General features: G+C 37.8%; 1 protein-coding gene across 2 annotated transcripts in view; it reads right to left on the bottom strand.

Annotated features, from left to right (window-relative positions):
* Positions 1-26,667, bottom strand: part of Cfap299 (cilia and flagella associated protein 299) — a 435,850-nt gene that overhangs the window by 11,852 nt on the left and 397,331 nt on the right. For both annotated transcript variants that reach the window (XM_035453289.1, XM_027387660.2), the window contains one exon: positions 5,969-6,098. In XM_035453289.1, coding sequence (XP_035309180.1) covers positions 5,969-6,098 — 130 coding nt within the window. The remainder of the gene's footprint in view (positions 1-5,968; positions 6,099-26,667) is intronic.

The raw sequence follows: 26,667 nt of genomic DNA, 5'->3' as shown, positions 1-26,667 counted from the left end.
ACCAGTGCCTTATTCTCAGCAGAATCCTCTGAGTCCTTCCAATACCATGACGGTTGCCTTGCTTTTTTTGTTATCAGTCACTTAGTGAGCAGCTGTAGCCAAGTTATGCTCTAGTGTGCAAATCCTTTCAAAGGATGGTGGGAGCAGGGTGTGGGTGGGGTGGGGATGGCGCTGAAGTGAGTGCTTCCACAAACTTTCCTAAGTAAATACATGTTCTCTAATCTGTCTCTTCCAGGAAGATCAGGCTAGTTGGGAAACAGAAGGCATCCACCCACAGTCTGCTCCCGGAATGGATCCTCTTTCCTCTTCATGTGTACTCATGCCGTGCTGACTGGCTGTGGCTTTTCCTCCCAAGCAGCTCTGTCCTGTACCCTCTATCCACAATGCATGGGACTTTCATCCTGTATTGCTTTGCATAAGCCTTGGCAGATTTCTCCATTTCCTAGCAGGAGCAGAGCAAGGTCCTCTTGAGTCTTCCACATTCATGCCTTATCATGATCCTTCACAACTTGGCTCCCACTGCACCTCCCCAGGAGACGCAGAAGCATATTGAACTGTTAATTTCAATTTGTCTGTCTACCCCCACCCACTCTGCAAACTCAATCCTTAATCATCCCAGTCCCTGGTTCAAGAGTTCCAGACATTTCCTCATGCCCCCTTACTATTCCTTCCACCAGCTCCGGGCCTAAGAAGAAAAGTTCTGTCTTCCTCTGAACTCTCCAAGTGGTAGCTCAGTCTGACCTAAATCCTTCTTGTGTTTAACTGACATTGCGTGTTCACAGGCTTGTTTCCTCCAAACAAAATAAAGGGCAAAACAAAAGAAACTAAAAATACCCACAAGCAGCTAGAGGGCAAAGGTTGAGGTCTTTCTCATCTTTGACTCCCCATTAGTGTCTCATAATTACTGAATTTTAAGTGTCATTGATAACCTCCACTGTTAATCATGTTATCTTAAATAGACACTTAAGTTACTTGAGTGTGTTTAAAAGTCAAAACTACATTCTAACTTAATATTCTCATGGAGAACACCTGAAATTATATATTTCTCTGATTTCAGAAAAAAAAAAAACCTGAATGCACAGACAAAAATAAAGATTTCTCCAAACCTCTTCTCTTTCACTCACATAATTGGCAGCTGTACTAGTGGAAACTACTGCAGTTCCATGCAGCACCAGTGGCATACTTCACTGAATTCTTTTATCACCTTGTCATCATTTTCTTTTCAAAGGAATCATTCATTTATTCAGTGAATACTAATACTTTGTATATGTGCATCGTGTATCGAAGTACATGTTCATGAGTGTGTGAATGTGTGATGTGAGTACGTGTGTGCAGAAGTGACAGGATGGTGCCCCATGCCTTCCTCATTTGCTCTCCACCTTTATGTTTTGGGCCAGGTTCTCTCACTGAACCTGGATCTTGGTAACTGGCCTAGGTTGGCCAGTCAGAGAGATCATCCCAAGCTCTAGCATTACAGATTTACACTACTGTGCCTGGCTCTTTCTATAGGTGCCAGGGATCTGAGCTTGGGTCTTCATGTTTTCCTAGCATGCACTTCATTTGCTGAGATGTCTCCCTAGCCCCTTGAGTGCCTATTAATTAGTGTTTGAAGTGAAGAGTTCACACGAGCCACTTCCATTTTGGGGACATGGCAGAGTATGTTTGTGGGGGAAGTTAGTGTGACTAAGAAAGCCTCCCTCCGCGTTACAACTATCCAACCTCATCCCCCTTATCTCCTTGGTGGGGCATGCTTGTTTCGTTCACCCTTGATAATGGTAAGAAACAGTCTTCTGTTAGTCCTTTTTAAAAGTAAAAGAAAAATGCCCCCCCATCCCATTTGTTCAGATAACACAGAGGAGTGAATGGAAAGAGCTTCTACTTAGCCCCTCTACGATAATACACTGGAAACATTTTGGTGGGTGTGAATCACTAAGACAAGCATTCTTCACTCAAAAATAGAAACTTGTCTTATTTGTTCCAGATGTTATACAGCTGCAGGGAGGTTAAAGCCAGTGGTCTTGTTTGTAATGCAACCAAACTCTTCACTGCATTTGGAATTTCTTAACCCGTGAACTCATATTACTTGTTCTAAGACCTGCACAATTTTCCTTTTCTGACTGCTTCCATTCACAAACAACTGCTTCGTGGGAACCAAGATTTAGAATTAATGAGGCTACATCTGTTGTGCAAAGGAAACACATCCTGTTTACCACTGTTTCTACCTTTTGTTGATTGAGACCTCTTTAATTTGAGGCATCAAGTATTTTGGAGACAATACCCAAAGGAAAAGAATAGGAGGGATGAGCCATGTCTTATGGCACTTTGCAGCCCCTGACCTGTCTGAATTACAAGTTGTTCACTTTTGAAAATTCAAAAGTCAAATGATTATGAGAACTACTAAATATAAAAAGATGTGAGTCTTATAATTCGTAGTTATCAAAACATGTGCTTTATCGAATATCTTAGTTCCCTGGAAGTTTTATGTTGGGGACTCATGAAATACAAAACATCAGGGCGCTTTGAAATGGTGAATACAAATTCTGTAGGGGACACACATGCAATGCCTAGATTATAAAAATTAAAGTCTTCATTATTCTACTTCTATTTGGGAACAGTGCCAGACCTCTCAGGTTCCTGCTTTTCTAGGGAGAAGCTTCCTGAACTATGGGTCATGGGCTGGCATGGGATCATGATGCTTGTTCTTTTTGGGCTCAGTGGAGACTGAGTCTGACCATGAAGCTGGTGCATTTGAGAGATTCGAGAGATCAGAGTTAAACAAATCAAACAACAAACACAAACCCTTCACTTCTGTCTCTATCAGCACACAGGGAGATGATGTGAGTCTCTCAAAGCAATGGATTAAGGGAGTAATGGCTTACACATTTGTTTCTTGATGTTGAGGCCAGTGTATCTTTCTGGAAAGTCTAACATTAATTTTATCTTTGTGGAGAGAAAATTCATCTACAATTCAAACTTTTAACATTAAGAGGTTATTTGGTTATCAACAAATGTCTCACTGACTCATTCTTGACTCTTACCACTCATGAACTGGTTCTTTCACCAAGATTTAGAAACCTTCTCCTTCAAATTAAATTTTTTTCTAGAAAATAGAGGAAATTGGATATTCATGTACTTTTGATGAAGTTTGTGAGAGCTCATGAATAATTTTAGAGGTGGGCGATTTTGTTAAGTGTGTTCAAGCAATTGTAAGCATTGATTCCTCAGGGTCCATAAAACTCCTTTCATGACATATCTACTTAAAGCACACAATTAACTAAAAGAGCCCTGATGTAGGTCAAAGAGGTTAAGTGTTATGTTGTTCAAACTTATTTAAACACCTTTTCCACAAAATCAGGGTGAAGTTGTTAACAATTTGAGATTTTCCTTCAATATACATCTTACCTTCTAGAGCAAAACCTCTGTGAATGCTGTTTTTTCAGCTTCTTGTCCTAACATAATATAATCTCATGTTGACATTTCACACAGGAGGCACCACTAGAGAGAAGGCCTTTTACTAAACTTAGTCTTCTCAGAGATTTCCTCAAAAATGTGGCTCCACAGAGTCCAGTTCCTTATTTGTGATAAAGACAGGAGGAACATTTCCTCTAAAGGACACAGCAGTGGATAGCTGCTTATCCTTAGCTAATTGTCCAGGATGTCCTTTCCCTGGTCCCAGAACCCATGTTTTCAGTTAGGTGCATAGGAACCTAAAAAAATAAAAAGACACTACCCAGACTTTGAGACAGCTGGATAAGTACATCTAGCCACACACATAAGCCACCAGAACATGAGAGAACATTTATGGAGAAACTTTTGGGAAATGTCCTTTGAAGTTAGTGAGAGCATAACTTTTGTATCTTTTCATATCTCACCAGTGGTTTGTTTTGCCCATGCCTGGAGACCATGTAGGCTCCAGAACAAACTCATACTGTTCCTAGGTTGAATTCCAATCTTGGATGCCACTGTCTAGATTGACAAGTGGAAGAGAAACAGCTGTCCAGCTGGAATCTGCTCTTCCATTTGAATGTGGTCACAATCAACACTATTTCCAGTACAATATCATTCATTCATTCTTTGGACCCTTAGTTACTGAGCACTTTGTGTATGACAGATTCTGAATTGTGTGAATGTGAAATGATTCCTTGACTTTATCTCTCTAAAACCTTTAGAAAAAATTTAGAACCAACTGCCTATACTTTGTCTTTGGCTTATCTTTGCCTCTATCACATGCATATCACACAACTGTTATGTTTTTCATTCTGTAACACTATTTCCTTGACTTTGAATTTTAGACTGTCATGTGAAGGAACAACACCAACAACAAACCTAAGTAAAAAACAAAGGCAAAAAATTGTTAACAAAAGTTAATAAATGATGGGACAAGTCCTTCTGTGTATATGCTTGTCTTATTGGTTGATAAATAAAGTACTGTTGGCCAATAGGGAAGCAAGATAGGTGGGGCTAGGAGTTGAGGAGGATTCTGGGAAATGTAGTAAAGAGGAGGGTTGCCATGTGATCCCGGAAGAGAGGACACATGCTGCTGTCTCCCTCGATAAGATGGCCTTATAAAATATATAGATTAATGGTTATGGTTGATACTTAAGACAGAGCTAGCAAATAAGAAATCCTATTCCTTGGCCAGCAGCATTGTAACTAATATAGGATTCTGTGTGTTATTTAGGAGCCCTAACATGGTGGCAAAACTTAGGTGGCTGGCAGAAAGAGTTATCCTTTCAAATAAACACCTAAACAACTCCAGCATATAACAACGTTACTCAAAGTTTTAACTTTTATTCTTAGATATACAAGTGATGATCAAAATTCACTATGTGATTTCAAGTTTTGAAAGTATATGAGATATAAATATTTTCACTTGATAAAATTAAGGACATGTCCTTAAAATATTTTAATGAAACATTTTCTAAAGTAACACTTAGAAGAACATTAATGGGCATATTTAGTTTTCAATTTTTGTTTGTCTTTGACAGAGTCTCTCTTCAGCCAAGGCTGGTCGAGAGCCCACTGTCTACCTCAAGCTTGTCTTACTTCATAGCAATCCTTTGAGTCTCCAAGTTGCTGAAATTACAGGTAAAAATCACATTGCCAGGGTTTTTGGCTACCTTTTAATCAATGTTAGACATATAGTGGAGGATAAGAATCCTGGATTGTCTTAGTTATGGTTTCTATTGCTGTGAAGAGACAACACGTCCATGGCAACTCTTATAAAGGAAAACATTTAATTGGTGTGGCTTACAGTTCAGAGCTTCAGTTCATCATCGTCATAATGGGCATGGTGGTGTGCAGGCAAACAAGGTGCTGGAGAGGTAGCTGAGATGTCTACATCTTGTGCAGGCAACAGGAAGTAGTCTCAGACACTGGGTGTGGTTTGAGCATATATGAGACCTCAGAGCCTGCCTCCAGTGACAGACTTTCTCCAACAACGCCACACCCACTCCAATGAAACCACACCTCCTAATAGTGTCACTCCCTTTGGGGGGCATTTTCTTTCAAAGTACCACATGGGTACAAACACAAGGTAAGAATCCCTCTCTACTGATATCTAAACTCCTAAGGATCATAGCAAACAATACTATCTACTTCTCTCTCTCTCGTCTAATTATGTTCTTAGCAGGGAGAATTCTTCCCACCTAGAAGTTCTACTTCAATTCCACATCAACTCTTTCTTCTCAAATTCTGCCAAACTTTAGAGGAGTGCCTCCCTCCTTCCTTCTCCCTCCCCTCCCTCCCTTCCTTTCTTTCTTTGTTCCCTCCTCTATTTCCATTCTCTTCTCTCCTTGTCTATTCTTTCTTTATGAATGTTCCTGTTTCAATGCAGTTTTTCACTTCTAAGTTACAAAACAACCATACAAAACTCCCAAGTCATAGGGGTGTCAGTCATTTAAGAAATTTTGATTAAGTAGAAACACAACCAATTTTGAAGGAATATGTGAGTATAAGCCATAATTACCTTTGGGTCGACGTTGAGAATTTTTCTGTCTCTTTTATATTTAAAAAGTAAGCCTTCGGGGTGGTCAGCAATCACTTGATAATTTGGACTTGAATTGCAAAGGGCAATATGACTGTCCCAGTTGTAAAAGCTATAAAAATAAACATTTATAAGGAATTAGCATGTCTAACACATTAAAATGATACACACTTCAGAAAATATTTGAGGCAGTTTTTCCCTCAAAGATAACCATGGAGAATACATCTGAGATTTGAATTCTAGCTGAGGGATTATGTGAGGTTATTCTCCAATCATTTAGATACATACTTATAATGATTTTACATGACTTCCTGGTTTGGACACTGTATGACTTAGGACTTATTCTAGTATTATATTCACAGGAAGTCAAGGAGAAAATTGATGCAATTTAAGACTATTTGTTCCACTGTAGACTCTTCAGGGTATAAAAAGACTGTTGAGTGGAAAGAAGGGCAGACAAAGTCACCTCTTTCCATTCAAAGCAAGCTCACATTGATTTATTTCTTCCAGGAATTCTATTTCAATTCATTTCCTAGGGAGTGGAGGAACTGTACATTTGAGTGGTTATCATAAAACAGACAAGATTTGGTGTATTCTAAGAGGATATCCATATGGAGTTGCTCTCATTTCAGAGGACAGGAGGCTAGACAAGGTGACCAGACCATGGTCAAGGTCTTGCAAGTCACATGTCATAGGGATAACATTCCAGCTCCAACTCCTGTGTTTCAAAGCATGCATATGCTCTTCAACTCCCCAATTATTCTAGCATTTTAACTTTAAAAACACTCTATGGACGATTGCTAGCTCTTTCCATGTGCTGCTTTTACTTGTCAATACGGAACACAATACTGCCCTTTGAATTGAAAGAATCCTCAGCATATTTTCTTTAATGTGTGTTATTCTTACCAAGACATTTTCAATGTTGTGCTTGCTTTTAAAATGACAAAGAGAAAGGGAAGGGTATAGTTTATGGACCTATCTATCTTTCAAATATTTGTAGTTTGTGTTTTTAAATTGTAAAAAATTTTCATTTTGTGCGAGTTCAGGTCTAAGTGCAGGGCAAAGGTGTCAGATCCTGCAGAGCTGTAATTACAGGTGATTGTGACCTGTCTGAAAACAGAGCTAGGACCCCCAGGAAAGCAGTATATGTTCTTGACTATTGAGTCATTTCTTACAACTCTTGTGGTCTGTATTTTTAATTAGGTTCCCCAGATTCTACCTCTGTGTTGTTTGGCCCACTATTCTTCTTTTCTGTCTTCTGAAGGAGATGTCTTCACTGATTAAATTCTTTCTGAATTATTACATTGTTTAGGGGACCTCTGTATTACCTTAGTGTTACTATTTGTTACCAATACCTAGAAATGCTCTCACAGATCCTATGCTTTTGTCCTTGGGTAGGTAGATCTTGATGAGACTGGCTGCCCTTTCTGAGGTGGAGTGAGAAGAAATGCTTTCCAATCATTGCTCTGCTTTAGTCTCTTAAGAGTGCATCAGGAAGGAAAGCATCAGTTTGGATTTGGGCATCTCACCTTCTTGCCCATCCTTCAGCTATACTCAGGAATGACACCAACACAATAAGTTCAGTCTCCAACAGGACAAGACTGTTGTGCAGCAAGTGAAGGGCTGAATTCTGGGGTTTCAGAGGCAAAAGCATAGACAAGTCTTGGCAGTTAATTAGACACTGCATCCTTCCAAACTAGGTTTTCTAATTTAGTTTCACCAGAAGAAAGAGGATAGTTTGACCTCACCTTATTGACGTTCAGTTAAGAGATTGATAGATTAGATGGGGACATGATGTGACTTTCGACTTGACATATGTGTCTAAATAATTATTTATGAGATATAAAGATATAGACAATCCCATCACTGATCCTGAGTCATAACCATGCTCACAGTGGCATGGTTTATATCACACATTCCTATCTGGTTGCTCAGAACTCAGGTTTAAGCCTTATGGAAACCCAGTCAGGCTTTATCAAACATACTCTTCATGAAAATCTAAATTTGTATAGTGCAAAGTGATTTGATGAAAACATTTGGTTTGTCAGTACTTTCTCCTCCTAAATAGTTTCATTTTTTTCCTGTCAATTCTCATGGCTAATGATTAGCATTTAATAAAGAGAATTACTTAACAATAGCTGTTGGATCCTGTAGTAAGCTTGATGAATTGCCTCAACTTCTCACCAACCCCAGGAAACAGGTACAAAACCAGCCACCTTTACATGGAGAACTGACAAGGAAATGGAACGTCTGGGGTTTTAAAAGTTCAGCCTGAGGCTCACATGCCCCAGTTCCTTCTCCGGAGCAGGTTTCAGGCTTTGGGAAGCTCTTCCACAGAGGCTACCCAGTTACTGACATACAAATTGCTGAATTTCTTCTCGGGCAGTCCTCCAGACACTATCATTCAACTCTTTCTGTTGAAGCCCACAATAGAGATTTAGCCACTGGGGCATTTGCACAAGTCATGTTTGCTACTCTGTGTATGTACACATACAAACGTCCTTGGTCTTCTTCTCTTCCAGCTGGCTGAAATGGAGATGACAGGAAGCCAGGAGCTGAAGATATGTGGAGTGTCATGAAACACAAGGACTAAAGTGTTGGGCTGACCAGGAACACACTGTCACAAATGGTTTGACAAGCTCTCTACTTTTGAAAATGCTAAAAAAGGAAATCATATACAGTCTATGGCTCTACCGTGTGGGTACTTGTTTAATTAATTACCTCTCAACTTTTTCTTTTTCTTTCTTTCTTTCTTTCTTTCTTTCTTTCTTTCTTTCTTTCTTTCTTCCTTCCTTCCTTCCTTCCTTTCTTTCTTTCTTTCTTTTTTTTTGGTTTTTCAAGACAGAGTTTTTCTGTATCTTGGCACTTGCTCTGTAGACCAGGCTGGCCTTGAACTCACAGATATATGCCCCTGCATTCCAAGTGCTGGGATTAAAGGCACGTGCCACTACCACCACCTGGCCGTGATGCTTCTTTTATCATAAAATGTTTTAAAAGTGATAATGTGTATTTCCAAGCTGTTCATGTTCTGTTCATACCAGTATTAAAAAGATGCTTAGTCCAAAATTATAGTATATTAAATGTTTGATGAATCAAACTTGACACCATTGTGAATCTTACAAAAAATAAAAATGTTGTTTAATTTTCTTCCTAGTTTTATTTTAATGATTTTGAAAATAATTGTATAATCTGATGCTCCATGATTTAAATCTCTATAGTCAATATATCTAATCTTCTCTACCTACAACAATGGATGGTGGAAAAACCAGCTCATATTATTTGGATGAACAGCTTAGCTGGGAAGAATTTAAATTTCAGGTTATTCTTTGGAGTTTTAGTATATCATTGTTCTATACATTATTATTATGAACATTATTATTATATCTTCAGGATGATGCTTGTTATCTGATGGTGTATATTATTATGTAAATATTTATTTGCATGCAGCTATTCTGAGATGAGTTTCTTATTTGTCCTAACTATTTTCTCCCATTTGATTCTCCGCTTCCTGGTGATGCTAATGCTGACAATGATACAACTTCCTTATTTCCAATGTGAGTCTCCTGAAATTTTCAGATGTTCTTAAGTCAACAAGGAATGTAGAAAAATAATTATGTAAACTAAAATGTACAAATTTATAGCTAAAAATAATAAAGCATTAACTTTTATTAAATATTTTTAAGCTTTGCTGAGTTTTATATTTACTGAACCTTTGCAACACTTTTATTTTTTCACTTGTAAATATATGAATTATAAAGATTTGTTTTACTTTCAATTAAAACAAATCACATAATTTATTTTAAATTATAAATTATATATTTTCCCTTTCCATCCCAAGCCCATTGCAGCTATCTCCCTCTCAAATTCATGGCCTCCTTTTCTCTTTGTATGATTGTTACATGTATTATAAATATATGAATACACATATGAATACTACCTGCTGAGTCAATTTAGTGTTGCTTATGTGCATGTTTTTAGGGATGACCTCTTGGTATTGGATAATGACTTAGGGTCTCATCCCTGGGGAAGACAAAATTTGACAATTTTAATTTTTTAAAATAGCTTTTAATGTCATCAATATTGTCCTTATCCTTATATATAAAGCATCACTTTTTTCCAGATAAATAATTTATCTTTTTAATAAAATATGGGATAAGGTTAACATATCTTTAATTTTTGGCATCTGGTAAGTATCATTCTTCTTGGGGGGAGATAGTAAATGATTAGATGTTGAAGATAAGGGAGATAAAGAAGTTGAAAACAATCCCCATATATTTTTAGAGGTTCGTGAGGTTTTAAATTTAAATTTAACATTAACTAGGGGGTCTGGAGATGGCTCAGGGGTTACGAACACTGGTTGAGCTTTCAGAGCACCCAGTTTTAATTCTCAGCACCCACATATTGGTTCAAAACTGTCTGTAATTCCATTCCAGGGGATCCAGTGCCCTCTTCTGGCCTCCATGGGCAACAGATATACACATGGTGCGCAGACATTCTTGCACGCAAAGCACCAATACACACAAATAAATCTAAATTAAGCCAAACCAAAATACTCTATATCAACACTAATTAGTACACAGGACTTTATCAGGTCCTGTAGTTGATGCGTCTCTATGAAAGAAAATGTGTTTTGTTGATATAAAAGTTTCACAGGTAAAATCCAAGGACTGCATGTTCTTCATGATCATTCTGATATAGTCTGGTTATTTGGATAACTACCTTCTTAATGATGACATAGGCACAAGCCCTTAGTGCCCATCCATGTGCTTTTATCTGTCTTTGCCCTTGTGTTAGTTAAATAATTTAATTAAGTCTTTAGTTGATTGAAACATAGGAGTAGGAGACTGAGTAATCTAAATTCTTGAATAGGTTAGATCCTTATCTGCTCTGTGATTAAATGTAATATTGAAGTAGATTAAATTTACAGTTATATTCTAGAGTTCTAGAATTTTGCAGCTTATATACTCTAGGGTCTACTGTCCCATCCAGGAGGGGGATAATCAATGACTAAACAAAGAATAGAAAATGAAGGAGAAAGAGTAATTTTTTGGCATCAGATAACAGAAGACATATGTGAACACCATGCAAGTTTTATAGAAGAGGAAAGAGAGCAAGTACTCTTGCTCTTCAAAGTCAGGGGCTGGAAGGTTTTACAGTGAAAGTACGGCTTACAGTAAGTCTTTATAAATCATGCTGATTTGGTAAGTAGGTGAAAGGGCATTTTAAGTAAAGGGACCATGTGAAAAGGCATAGGAACATGAAAGATGACAAGACTTTCATGAAAATCCAGTTTTAGTTTATTTGGGTCAAGTAAGACAAAAGCAAACAAACAAAAAACAAATGTTGGAGAAGATGATGCTAGAGTACAAACAGACCACAGTGTTACTTACATGATGAATTGAAGCAATGCTTGAACTATTCCTAGAACACAGACATGGAAAAGAATTGTAGCAATGAAGTAACTGTATCAAAGAGTAGACTTAGAAAGAAGAATTTGGAAGTAGTGTTGATAATTGCTTTAAAAGCAAGCAAAACTAGTTCAGGCAATCCTGAATTATACACATAAAGCAGGAAACCAAGGATTGGAATTGAGACGATACTAACCAGTCTTATGGATGGACATGTCAGCTATGTGAGTGACAAGGACAATGCAAGAGTTTTACTTTGATATTTCTGTTGGAATCTCTATGCGCTGAAATCATTTACTTAGATATAAAATGCAGAAGAAGGAACTGATTGTAGAAGGAGCAGTTTCATTTCACTTCTGAGCAGACTGAACTTTGAAATCCCTGGAAAACACCCAAGAAAATGAAAGCAGAGAGCTTGGTTTTTGTTGTTTATTCTTCCATTTCTGACACTTCCTCCAAGCTCACACCTGGCATACTACAGCCTCCAAATGCATATTAATTGCATAAACATGGTGTGCAAATTTTAGAAGTTTTAAGACATTTTATGATGAAATAATAGATGGGAAGTATCTATGGTATTAATACAAATATCTAAATTCAAAGATAGGAGTAACATAGCCTAAGAGTAAAGGATGAAATCTGAGAAAATAAACTTTATCAACAAAGAGGTGGAAGTAAAGGAATCATAAAATCCAGCATACTGATGCAGAAATAACCAGAAATAAAAAGAACCAGCATAGATGTCTTACCGAAGAAAGGGAAGGAGGAGGGAGAGACAGAGGGAGGGATGAAGGGAGGGGAAAGACAAAGAGAGAGGGAAGGAGGGGAGAGAGGGAGAAAGGAAGGAAAACAGGGAGAGAGAGAAGGAGGGAGGGAGATATATCAAAAGAGCACACCTTCAAAAAGGCATCAGAGAGGCTGTAGATGTTGTTGTCAGTGGTAGAATACTTGCTTATCATGTTGGGTTTCCAAGCATAACAACAACAACAAAAATACCAATAATCAATCAAACCAACACACCACCATGTGTAATAGTGAGAAATGGTTTATAAATTATGTAAACAATCAATAAAAATTGGCAATTTGAAGGATATTATAGTGAGATCATTCACAATGATATAATGGGGAAAAAGTCAGGTAATGGAGAATTAAAGGGAAAATTTGAAAAGATTACCAAATAAGACTAAGTTCTTTTTTAGCCATCAGAGCCAACCTCCGATGGGTTAGTAAACTGATGGCCAGGAATAGTTGTGGGCCTGAGACCTTAAAAAGGGGCCAGGTTCCCACTTATACTGATGATATATAGAGAATGTAAAAAAAAAAAAAAAGGACTAAGTTCTTTAAGAACATGTGTGGGAAAGAAGTAAGAAAATGAGGATAATACCAGAGTTATCTTAAAATTCAGGGATGGAGTTTGTTTTTTCTAAGATCAAATAATATTCATGTCACCTCTCCCTTCCATTTCCCCTCTTGGAGACCATTACAGTAAACCACAACCAATAAAATCCAGAGTTGTGGAACCCAGTCCCAATGGATACATTTACAAAACACCCCTGCACTGAAGGCTCAGGAAACATTGCAAAAGAGGGGGAAGAATGCTTGTAAGAGCCAGAGTATCAGAGAGTTTACAGTTAAGTAACAAAACTCACATGGTGTTGGATTAAAAAGACATGTTGACTAGTGGAATCCACTGAAAGCCCAGACATAAATCCACATACATATGAACACCTGATTAAAAGTAAGAAGCTAGAAATACATACTGGAAAAAATACAGCATCTTCAACAATTGGTGTCAATTTAACTGGATATTGGTGTGTAGAAGAACGAAAATAGAGCTTTACTTATCAACCCTGCACAAAATTCAAGTCCAAGTGGATCAAAGACCTCAATATAAAACCAGACACAATGAGCCTGATAGAAGAGAAGAAACTGGAGAATAGCCTTGAATGCATTGGCACAAGAGATACCTTCTGAACAGAACACTGTTAGAACAGTCACTAAGATTGACAGTTAATAAATGGGACCTCATGAAACTGAAAGCTCCCCTAAGTCAAAGGACACTGTCAACTGGATAAAGTGGAAGTCTTTAGGATGGGAAATATCTTGTTTTTACCAACTCCACTTCCTACAGAGGACTAATATCCAAAATATATAAAGAACTCAAGAAACTAGACAGAATGTGTGAGGGTAGTCAACTAATGTCTCATTTGATCTAAGGCCCACACCACAAGAAGGAACCCACACTCAACACTGCTTGGGTGATCAAGAGCCAGGCACTAGATAGCCCATAGATCTAGGGTAAAACCAAACACTACTTGTCAAAAAAGAAAAAGAAAAGAAAGAAAAAAAGATTCCTAATGGGACTCTATGCTCATAAATCAGTGCCTTAACTGGTCATCATCAGACAGGCTGCATCTGGCAGCAGATGGGGACTTATTCAGAGCTAGACATTATGGTGAGAGAGTCTAAATTGGAGGTCTCCATCAAATATCTTCTCCCAGATCTCAGGGGACCCTGTAGAAGAGGAAATGAAAGATTGTAAGAGCCAGAGGAGATGGAGGATATTAAGAGAACAAGGCCCTATGAATCAACTAATTAAGGCTCACATGAGCTTACAGAGATTGAAGGAGCAAGCACAGGGCCCACATGGGTCTGGACAAGGCCTTCTATGTATTCATTATAGCTATTAACTTAATATTTCTATGGCACTCCTGACTGAGAATGAATTGGTCTCTAACTCTATTGCCTGATCTTGGGACTCTTTTCCTCCTTTTGGTGCCTTGTCCAAATTCAGTATGATAGTTTTTGCTTCATATTATTATATTTTATTTTGTCATGTTTGGTTGTTACTTCTTAGAAGCCTGTTCTTTTCCAATGAAAGTCAGAAAGAGAGTGGTTCTGGAGGGGAGAGAAGGCAGGAAGGAACTGGGAGGAGTAGATAAAGGAGAAACTATAATCAGGATATATTGTATGGGAAAAGAATCTATTTTTAATAAAAGAAGAAAAGGAAAGAAAAACAAAACCATGAGAGAAAAATGGTATGGAAACATACTTCTATAGAAGCTTCCTAAAATGTGTACAAATATGAAAGGAATCTGTGGAGCAACCAAATATTAGGGATGGTAATTCCCCAACTAGACATCTTATGCCACCACGTAAAACCTACAGAGCCAGAAATGGGTTACATATTATTGATACATTGACCAAAAGGGCCCCAAGGAAGGCCCTAATCACCACAAAGCACTGCCAAGGCTCTGGGTTACTTTCCACAAACTGATGTTAAGGCCCTATTGAAGACAACACTCACTCAAGTATTTCTGTGTCCTTTTTGGGGAAAGTCTCACTGTATAACCAAGGCTGGTCTTGAATACTTCTTAAAATTTATTTTATTCAAAATTATTATGTGAATATGAGTATGTGTGTATGTATTCACACTTGTACAATAATAGTACAATTGTGTAGGTCAGAGTAGACAGTGTTCTTTCTGCCTTTACCTGGGGTATGAGGTTTCAAAGTGAAGTCTTCAGGAGTGTACAGCAAGTGCCTTTACCTGCTAAGCTATCTTGTTTTCAAATGAATGGATGTAGTTATACTGGGCTTTACAAGAGACTTGACACAAAATATATATAATGTCTTTTCAATAAGTCACATGAGAACACAATAAATATTCTCACTAGATTCCATGTTTATCATTGGTTATACATAATGAATCCTGATAGCAGAGGGGACATTGTGGTGACAGCACATGGAAGCACAAGGGTCAGCAAGGGTAATTCCAAAGGTAGCCAGAATATCTAATTTGCCTTAGTTTTGTTTACTTTCTTCAAATGATACACTTGGGAAAAGTATAAAATCACACAATGGGGAGTGTCGATAAAGACTTTCAGAATTTTGGTATACAAATAAAAAGTTAAGAATAGATCTACTGTGTGGTCCAGCATTCTAACTTCATACATATACACATACACAAATCACTTAAATTTAAGCAAAAAAATAAACATACAGAGAAATATTGTTCTGCCTTAAAAGACAGAAAATGACACAATTTGTGACATGATGTGGGGTCTTCAAAGCATCAACAGGGAAACAGAAACACTGTATGATCTCACATAGATGTGGAATCTGAAACGTTCAGCCTCTCAGAGAGCAGAGTGGTGCTTTCTTGGGAGAAGAGTGAAGGTGGAAATGAAGAAAAAAAAAAAAAAAAAAAAAAAACAGGGATCAAACTTTAAGCCATGGAAGACCAATCTTAAGACTTGGAGATGTTAACATGGTGTGGTAATTGCAGGCAACAAGACAGGTGATAAGCTTCTAAGTGTTCTCACCACGAAAATAAAAACACAGAGGAAACTATATGAGGTGTCAGGTTTATTAATTAGCCTGATTGTGGCTATCATTTTACAGGATATGCATAGATTCCATGGGTATACATCTTAAATACACACATTTTTTAAATTTCTATTTTGTGTTCATTGTTGTTTTTCCTTCATGTGTATGTCCGCATGAGGGTGTCAGATCCCCTGGAACTAGAGTTACAGACAGTCGTGAGCTGCCATTTGAGTGCTGGAAATTGCACCTGAGTCCTCTTAATTACTGAGCTATCTCTCTAGCCCCCACATCATCTTAAAAAGCATAAAAGTCAGAAGAATTTTTATATTACTCCCGGGGACACTTAAATGTCACACTATTGTATCTTCTTTTCTCACTCTGTAGACAGCCTGGAAGGTGGGAAGCCTCAGAATTTTATTGCCCAGCCTAGGATCTTTTGTGAGAGTGAAATGTGCTGTTACTAATAATGGTGAGAGCAAGCCCATATACCATCCCAGACTAAATAGAGACGTGTGGCCTCACACCAAAAAACCATTTCAACATTGCCAGTTTATAGCTGATTTATTCAATATTTATGTAAACTGAGTCCAAAATTTTGCCATGGATTTGCCAAAATGTGATAAAGATGTTTAGACAGTGTTAAAGCATGTTTTCTTATGGCTAATCCTTTTTATTTTATTTTATTGCTGTGGAAAAATTATATTACATGGAATTGCAGTTGTGGTACAGAGACATAAAATTTAATCTAGAATAATAAATATTCCAGCTCTCCCTTCCTATTTTAAAAATAATATACAGTAGTAAAATATTTTATTATAAAACTTTTCTGAAATATATTCCATGAGAAATATTTATTTGATTAATTATTTTGGTTGGTAAGAACATGAAATTTAAAGTTTAGTGCTCCTATATGAGTTAACTTGGCTCTTACTGAGGGCTATATATTGTGTCTTTAATTTCAATCATCTGTTTAATAAATGCATAATCCAGTTTGGAATATATAGATCATTATTGGAAAATACACTGTAAATATTAGAAGAATAACGATGAACCTAAAATTTTCCTGGTTATAGCTACTCTCTGAAGGGTCATTTACTTTATTCAATAACATTTTGAGCATCTATTCTGGGGCAGGAATGTTCCTGGATACAAAATAGTAAAAGCAAACAGTTCTTTTTCAGGAATTCATAGAATATGAGGGAGTAAAAAGAGTGACTGAATATTATAATACAGTGTGAAAGAATGAAAGAAATTTGTGAGGATTATTTGTAGAGCACAATGGTTTGAAATTATATCTTCTGATAAAGATCTACTTCTAGTTGGACTTTTTTTTCTTTTGCTGAAAAGCTTCAGGACCATGCATTTTAGGTATACTAGGAAATGCGCATCCATCAGTGTTGAACATTAGGGGAACAACACCCTCCTCAGGATGAGGAAGAAGGAAACCTGCTTTGAGTTGGAACAAGTGCCAAACCCAGTTCTTAATTTTCTCTTGCTGTGGTGGAATGTGGACTGGGAGTGTACTGCTTTTGGTATGTTCAGAATAAAGACAACAGGGAGAGTTGGTGTGCTGGCTTATCTGTTTTTTTTTGGGGGGGGCAGACAGACAGAAAGATGACTTTATCACCAGCTAGCTACCATTAAAAATCTCATCCTGGTAAGCTGCGTTGCTCACCATGAAATGTACTTTGAACATAAGTTTTGGTACCAATAGATGCAGGGTCTGGATGTTGGAAACCACTGAGGAAGAGGGAATGGACTATGATTTCAGGGCCACTTGATCATTGTAGGCCTTCAGAGCAAAGAATAATGCACTGTGATTTGTTGGTTTCTCATGACCTCTGCAAAGCCAAAGGAAATATTACTATTGTTTAATTAGTATAATTTATTATGTTGTAGAAAGTAATTTGATGATATACATAAAATGCTTTATTCATATTCACAACATTGGACCCCAAAGCAATGAAAAACTTTAAAGAGAAAGATAAAACGTGTCATAACAATTTAAAACGTTTTTTGTCAAGAGAAATCATAAATAAAAGACAAGTAATAAAAAAACATTTTTTGCATAAGTATCCTTTATATATAGTAATTTTGAAAATTTTTTGTGACTTCAATTTTTAACACTGTGAGAGAACAATTTCTGATAGGCCACAGAGTTTAAAATAATAGCAACAAAAATTAAAAGTATCATTAATTTTGCTAATTATTAAAGAACCTCAAGTAAATTGATTGTATCTGTTAAAGTTAGAGATCATAAAAAAGATTATAACACTCCCTACCAGCTATATTGTAGTAGAATGAGTCTCTCATCAATAGCTCATGTAATGTCACTATACATGGCTTATGCATGTACATGTATGTTTGTATGTGTTCACATTGTACAGGTGTATCAGGGCCAGGTCATCATTGATGTCTCCACCTTATTTTTTTATACAAGGTCTCTTACCTAACTTAACACGTGTCTAGACAGGCTGCTCAATGCTCCTGGGATCCTCTTCTATCTACTTCCTAGAAACTGGGATTACAGTTGTGCCATCATGCCTGGCTTTAATATGGGTGATGGGAATCTAAACATGGGCAAGCATGTTACCAACTGAAACATTTTCATACCCCAATATTTTAAGAGGTATTTAGCACTGGCATAACAAGTTTTATACATTTTTATATAACAACTCCACTTCTAGGACTTACAGATAAATATATATGCACATGAAGAATGGCCACATGAAAAGGACCTACTATGGCCATTTCTCTAAACAGCGTACTTCCTAATTGAATTCTAAATTCTTATCCTCACACTACCAGATAAGTGTAGCTCTCACCCCTCATCAAAATAGATTCTTTTTGCAGTGGATGGAGACCATTGCAGCAAGCCACACCTGGTCGAAATGCAGACAACACCTGACCATGGAGTACTCAGCCCAGCCGATCAATCTACAACACAACTCCTACACTTAGGGTTCCAGACTCATCATAGAAGAGAGGGAGGAAAGAATGAGAGATCCAGAAGCCAAGTGATATATGCTGAGACAATGTCTTCTGTCTATGGTGAGGAATCTGTACCCACAAATCTCAGCAATATGGTTGCCTGAACAAGACCTGACCAATGACAACATCAATTGACATGCCAGCATGGATGGTGGTGGGTCAACTATTGTCTTAGCTGAAGAAACCCTTCGAAGGCAAAGCCTTTCCCTCTGCAGCAAGCAGTTTGTCTGCTTGGAGGATATTATCCAAGTGCAGATGTTTGTGTAAAACATCTACCTTTGCATAGAAAGCTGACTATTGGCCACAGAACACACATCTGATCTAATGTCACTGTCCTGGTGAACACAATTTACCTAGGGAGTCAACTTCCTATCTTCTTATAGATACAGAAGATGTGTGTGTGGGGGCACGTGTGCGCGCGCGCGCACGCGCACGCACGCGCATGCATGCACATATGCCTCTGTGTGTGAAGGCTAGAGCAGGATATTTCCCTCCATGTCTCTAAGCCTTATTGCCTTGAGACACAATCTCCTCATGAACTCAAAGCTTGGCATTGTGGCTAGGCTGACTAGCCCATGAACTCTCAAGATCTGCTAGTCTCTACCGCCTCAGTCCTGTGATACAAGTGTGTGCAGCCATGTCTCACGTCTTCCAAGGGTCCTGGAAATTTGAATTCAGAAGAGAATTCAGTTCATGCATGCAAAGCAAGTGCTCTTACTCTGTGAGCCCTTTCCCAGCCCCCCAACTCTACCTTTAAGAGTAATATTTAAAATCAAATTGTGACTTTTTAAGTAATAATAAAAATAAATTGCACTGCTGATTAAATACATGTTTCTTTATCTTTATGCATTTTAGTTTGCAAGTAAAAGTTTAAGCATTTCTCTTGACTGTGCATCTTAGAAAAATATGCAGAATTCACATATGTAGGAAACAAAAACAGCCATTTTTCAAAACCAGTGAGCCAAGCAGCTGCATCAGCAAGAACAGCAGCGGTGCTGATGGTGCACAGCGCTCCATGAAAGACTTGCCATCTTTTGTTATATGCAAATAAATTCCACATGCATTTTTCTCTGTCAAACAACTCAGAAATCCAGACTTATGCACCTACCCACTGTAATCTACTGTGCTCTGCACATGCCATGGACATTTCAAACTAAACATGTCCCAAAATCAAAGCCCTTGGTCTTCCTCTGATAACAGCCATCTGATTTCTATCACACCTTAATCAGAGTTCTGTTTATAGGAGCATCAGTCTTGGATTTAGAGTCCCGTTTCCCCTCCACTCATCCTACCTCTGCTTGCTCACTGACTTACACCTCTGTAGAATCCCTCATGCTGGCCCTCTATCATCTTGTCTCCAGCTCTGCCCTCATCCAGGCCTCCGCAGCAACATGTTTATTTGTCTCCTTGCCTCCTGACTTCTGCCTCTTCAGCTTGTCTTGCACACAACCCCCAGGGAAATTTCTCATACATAGATTCAGTCATGTTACCCCTTGGTACAAATCCCTTTCAATGACTCACTATCACCTATAGCATGCATTCCAGGCTTCTTCATTTGGCATACATGGCCTTTCATGTCTTCTTGTTCCAACTTTGAAATTTGTGCTGTAGTAACCACATATTGCCAGTAATTTCTCTTTTACAAACCGTGCCATCTTTTGAATTTACATTGTTGTTCATGCTGCTCCTTCTGCCTAAACACCACGCCCCTGTTTTCCATGCCTGGAAATGTCTATACATTCTTTAGAAATTAGCTTGACTAATTTAGGAACCCTGGCCCATCCCCACAACAACTCCATGTTCTCCTCTATGTTTGGGAACAACCTGGGCTTGTCTATCCCATTGCATCTTCTAGACATCTTCTAATTGTCTAAGTCTTACTTTCCTCAAGACACTGTGATCAGGAGCAGCATGAACAACAATGTAAATTTGAAAGATGGCATGGTTTGTGAAAGGGACTCATGTCTTGATTATCATGTTTCAGATCACTTAATAGTGTGCTCAAGACACAGAGGATCATGATGGAAAATGAAAACATAAGATAAGTTTATGTGGGAGGACATGCTTAACTGTTTCACTTAAGTTTAAGGGATTAAGAATGTGATAATCAGAGTGAGACATGGTGGAGCAGGCCAGCAATCTCAGCGCTCTGGAGGTACAGGCAGAGGGAGATACAGGAGTTCAAGGCCTGCCTAGGCTGTATACATTCAAGTCTGGCTTGAATTCATGGTATGACTTTGTCACAAGAAATAAAGCAAATAAATAACAGGGTGGAAGCGCAGGTGAGTAGTAAACTCATTGTCTAGCATTTACAAGGCCTGGCTTTACTCTCCAGTACTGATAAACAAAAACAAAACAAACAAATAAAAGCAGATAAAGTGAGAAGGGGAGGGAGGTATAAGAACATGAAATAATTGGGCTGGTTCTTGCCTTTGCCAAATAATACAGACAAAACTTCTTCACAGAAATTAAGACTACAAGAGAATATATGTGTTTTCAGCCAATAATAAAATGATTCGTAGTCATAAATGGTTAATATAAGAAATGGGCATTTTCATAGAGACTGATATTGGCTCAATAACGGTAGTGTTAGAAAATCGGTCATAATCAAGAATAGAATTCTCTACCCCTATTTAAAACTCATCTGAAGTCTCAGCTCTTTTATTTAAACTCACCTTTCATTCCCCCAAAAATGTCCCTCTATGTTAGTAGAAACTAACCAAAGCTTACCCCTTCCTGCCATGGAGTAATCCTCATTCAGGAAACTTCTGGGCTTCCTGCTTGAATAATCAAAAGACAATGGAGTTTGAGCCATCACTACTTTGTAGTAAAAGGTGCCTGACTCCTGTAAAGGAGCTCAGTGGAAGATGAAGAATTGGAAAAAGGGTGTTGATGTTAGGTGAGTGACCATTCACCTGGTATAGTCTAGAAGGCCCAGGGTGAATCAGCGGTGGGTACTGAAGCAGGCATCCTCAGAAGACTTAGCCCCTTCTGTGATATGGAAAAGAGGCTAAGCATGCTGACACTACAGTCTGGCCCAACCCTACATTACACCACCCCCCTACTTTGTTTACCTTTGGCTTCAATGCTCAGATTTATTGAATCAAGACAAACTTCCATCTTGTAGGGTCTAACATGTATTCCGTGAAGGGAAGGAAGGTGACTGACATTCAGAATGACAAGCTGGAAGTTCAGTTGCCTGTCAGTTTCATGACTGTTGCCCAACCTTCATTATTTCTGCTTGTTAGGAAGAAGTTTAAAGTAGGGTTACTTGCCTTGTGTCTTAAATTTGAGGGGGGACACTGAAAGGGTAGAAGTAACTTCAGTGGAAATGTATTATTTTGCATAAAGGAGGTTTAAAATTAGTCCAAACTTTTGCAGGCAAACAAACTTATTTTGTTTTGAGAAGCATATTGTAGAGCTGTATAAGGTAACAGTGAAAACCTCCATGCATGAGGGGTTACCCAAACCTTGCCTGCACAAATGTTTTGAGGTACATATCAAAATTTGGTTCCTCAGACTCTTGGATTCTGGCAAGAACAATGACAGTGCCTTTTGGTTTGATCTATATAGCAGTCTTCACACCAGTCATACTTAATGTAAAACTGGAATTGACAAATACAGAATAAAACCTCCTTGAATGAACTTGGTCTCCTGGTTCTATGTGGTGCACATAAATCTGGACTAAAACAAGAGAAAATGATGTTCACCTCATTAGAAAATGATTCAAACATATTGAATCTATGAGTCATGGACTTAGAAGAAAAACAGACTCTCATGCATCTTGGAAAGTGAAAGAGCCATTTCAGTTCAAGTAATGGATAATTCAACATTACCTGAGGATCTCATACTAAAGTTGAGAATGGAAAACATTAAAATAGCCTGAAACTATAATAGAAAATTCCATCAACTGGAATTATAATGTGCAGAGGACTGAGTTTCTGCTGTAGACATGATTGTGACCAGAGGCTACATTCTTGAACCCCATGTACCACATTTGTCCAATAAGTTGAATTAAAGGGTTGCATGGTAATTCAACATGGTTATTAAACCATATGGAGGCTAAAATACTGATATAATGCACTGGATTATAACCTGAATTGTGGGATCTGGAAACCATTCTAAGTAGGAATATTCAGTTTTATAATTTGCCCAACTTGTAGACTGCTTTGCAACCCTTATTGAGAACTAAATGTGTGTTTACTGAAATAGTAACAAGAAACTTAATTCAAGTTCTCAGTGTTGTGGGTTCAGTATCAAACTTTGGAAAATACAGACAATTGCTGGGTTTTACTCATCAATGTTAGAGCTAGCAGTCAGATATGCTGTTCTGTGGGGATATCTCTCATTACACTATTCATGAAAGAAGGGGAATCCTGTTATTTCTGGACTTCGCTTTTCCTGTCACAACCTACAGAACTTGTTTTTAGCTCTTCCTGACAGCAGGGGATGGACAGCATGGAGACCATTGAAAAGTAAAAAGCAGGACTTCTGTATGACCCAGATGGCCAACTCCTGGGTATGTATTCAGAGAAAATAAACTCATCGATTGAATGGACATCTGTATGCTCAGGAGTACTGGGGTCCTATTAACAAGAGCAAAGAGTCACCTAATATCACCTAATAGCCCACCACAAATAAGGAAAATATGGTACAAAAGCACAGTGTAGTATGTAGTCATAAACAAGAACAAACCCTCAATCAACTGGGGAACACCATGTTGAAAAAATTATCTGCACAGAAAGATAAATGTTGCATGTTTTCTTACGTATAATGTCAAAACAAGGTCAGCGATTACCAGAGGATAGAATGGGTATTGGTGGTGGGTAGAAGGGTTGATGGATGGATACGACAGTGATATGGAAAAATCACTATGAACTCTATTTACATGCAAAATTAATCTGTTTTCATAAAAACTTGAAAAGAAAAAAAACCAGAAAGCTAGTTCCCTGAGCTTAAACTGTCTAACACAGCATCTGCTACTGAGGAGCTCAACCTCACTGCAAGTACCAGCCCCACCCCCTCTGTCTTTACCCACCAGGGCTGGTATTGTACACACTGTGTCTGAGCAGGGGTCTGGAGCACTTCATTTCACCACTGGAGCTGAAGAAAGGTTGTTATTAGCAACAAATATTACATCATTCAAAATATTTTAAAGGGCTGGTATTATGGCTCAGCGGGTAAAGGCCTTTGCTGCCAAGTTGATGATTTGAATTCAATTCCTGTGACCCACATAGTGGAAGGAACTGGCACCTGCAAGTTGTCCTTTGACTCCCCTCACACATACCCTACCACACATTCATCCACATTCTACACTCGTGCACACACACATTAATATTAATGATGATGAGAAATAGAATTAAAATGTAACAAAACAAAAATAAATCACTATAACAAATAAAATACAGTTATCAGTTTTTTCTTACAAGATTGCCATCATACATACAATATGTGCATACACATTCTCACAGATTATGAAAATTGTATAATATATATATATATATCATACATAGTATTGTTGGGAAAACACAATATGTGTTTCTAGTAGCCAGCTTACAAACTCTGAAAATAAAATACCATTTGACACATTTGTGATTTAAAAACAATTATCAAATTTATAAGTAATAGCTCTGTATAATTAGCTATAAAACTGGGATGTATTTATTTATTAACTTGTCTCCATCAGTTGATGTTAGGGAAAAACTCACTTTGTTGTTATTTGTAGCCATGGAAACTAGAAGTTTATCTCATAATCATAGTCAAGGCATGTAGTAACAAAAAAGATATAAGCAAAATGCTTGTTTTCAATGTGTTGTGAAATCAACTGAATCTTTGTCGGCCAATTGGAGTTTAACCAGGGTTACAGCTGCATCTTGGGATGTAATAGAAAACCAAGATAGCATAAGATACTGACAAGGTGAATAAACCAGCAAAACCATGCTTGATTGGCATCAAACTGTCTTAAGAGGGTTTTGAATTGCTCACAAAGGAGCTGAGCTAACGTCGCTGCAAGTAGCAGTGAATAGAATGTTAAGAAATTTGTTCCAGTTCTGGGCCAATAACTGGAAAGGTTATTGCTTCATTTCAGACCAGCAGAGTTTACATCTGCACAGCAAAGCAGTAGGTGGTTTTTCGAATGCCCTCGGATGTCAGTTTACGTCTTCATCTTATGATTAATCTTGAGCAGTGTCATTAAATAGTTTTTGACTTCTGCAATCTGTACAGAGTAAAGAATAGAGAGATGTAGCTGGCAGCTGGCCGCACTATAAAATGAACAAAATAACAATCTGTTGTGCTTTGAGGGCATATTTCTGCTTTATGAAAACTTTCCTCAAAACACAAAAGGCTCAGATACTTTGGGAGAAGTGCCACGGAGAGGAAATTGAAAGCCTTAGCCTGGCAACGGCTGAGGTGACTGGTGAACTATTTGGAGGCTGTTTATCTGAAGGGTAGCCAAGGCTCTGGTAAAGAATATGGGCTGGAGTTCCCTCAAGCACAACATTTCTGTGAAGCTTCAATGCTTATATAAGGAGCTGCACAGGAGAATCGCCTCTCTTGCATTATTATGGTATTTCTCATTTCTTTCTAAATCTAGAAACCAAAAGACATAAAATGTAAAGCAGAAAATGTCAGTATTTGTTTTTCCTTTCTTCACATTAGATTGAATTGAGGGTGGTATGTGAAAAGTAGATAAACTCAGTCTTGTTGACCATGCATTTCCTCTGGATTCATGGTCCCTGCTCAGTTCTGTTATCTGTGAAAGAGCATGTTATCTTCCAATGAAGACAATAGTATGTGCTGTCTCCACAAAATTCAAGTCTAACTCCCTCATTGGTTTTAGAACTCAGTGTGGTGTTCCTCTCCATTGCTTTTGTAATCCCCTGCCTATGAACCCTGGAGTGATCTTATATCTTCCCTCTCTACCTCCAATATCATCGTAGCCAGGCTGTCATCATATTTCTTCCTTCCAGTATCATTTATAGTGACTTTCTTCAGCTCTGTGCTTTCACTATTGGCTAACTTCTAGATAACTCCATTAAAGGCTTATTTGGCCTCTCTCTGGATTTTTTATTGAATAAATGGAATAAACTATATTGTTCCATGTTTTATTCCTGTGTATTCAATCAATCACCTTCTTTATAATTAATACTTCTATCTATACTCTTGAATCAGATTGTAACACTGCAGTTTTCTTGGCCTCCAGTGGCTTTTACATTGTACAGTCTGCCACTTATGCAATCCCAGAAACCATATTTCTTTTTCATTTATGATTCTCTGGAATGCACTGTTCAAAGGAAGACTTATAGGTACTTGCACAGGGTGAGTAATAGTTCAAGTTTCCACCAGCCGATTATGAAGACCGTGTAATACACAGGCTAGTGGGGAAAGGAGCAAGAACAAGCTTGGCCTACACTCAAGGCTGTTTTGGACTCAACCAACACAGCATTAAAAAAGAGGAATTTGCTTCACAATTAGTTAACTGCATTTTAGGACAAAGTATAACATTCTTTAAGAGGATTCATTATTGAATAAGGATGATATAAAATATATAATGCATTCTGTAAATACACCACACAAAGAAGGTGTATGATATCTGTACCTGGAAGAAAACACTAATTACTGGATACCATGAGATACATGCTGGCTGTTTAGCATGTACCTGCTATTCATAGTGTCTTGTCATCTGAGTCTATTTTATTAATACATTTAAAAATGTACCCCTTAAGGATATAGCCTGGCAGACTGAAAATTCAACTGAAACTTGAAAGATGAAAAATAGCATCTGAAGTAAAATGCACATTTGTTGGATTAATCATACATCACGTATTACAGAAAGAAAAATGCCAGTGACCAACAAATGTACAGAAATAAAAACAATTACAAAAGTAGAGAAGCTTCATTGAGCTGAAACACATGAATTAGCTCAATGGGTATTAGCTCAATGAAGTATCC

This window comes from Cricetulus griseus (assembly GCF_003668045.3).
Source record: "Cricetulus griseus strain 17A/GY chromosome 1 unlocalized genomic scaffold, alternate assembly CriGri-PICRH-1.0 chr1_1, whole genome shotgun sequence".
In the NCBI taxonomy this organism is placed as follows: Eukaryota; Metazoa; Chordata; class Mammalia; order Rodentia; family Cricetidae; genus Cricetulus; species Cricetulus griseus.
The sequence above is the reverse complement of the archived record's forward strand: the minus strand, read 5'-3'. Positions and strand labels throughout refer to the sequence as shown.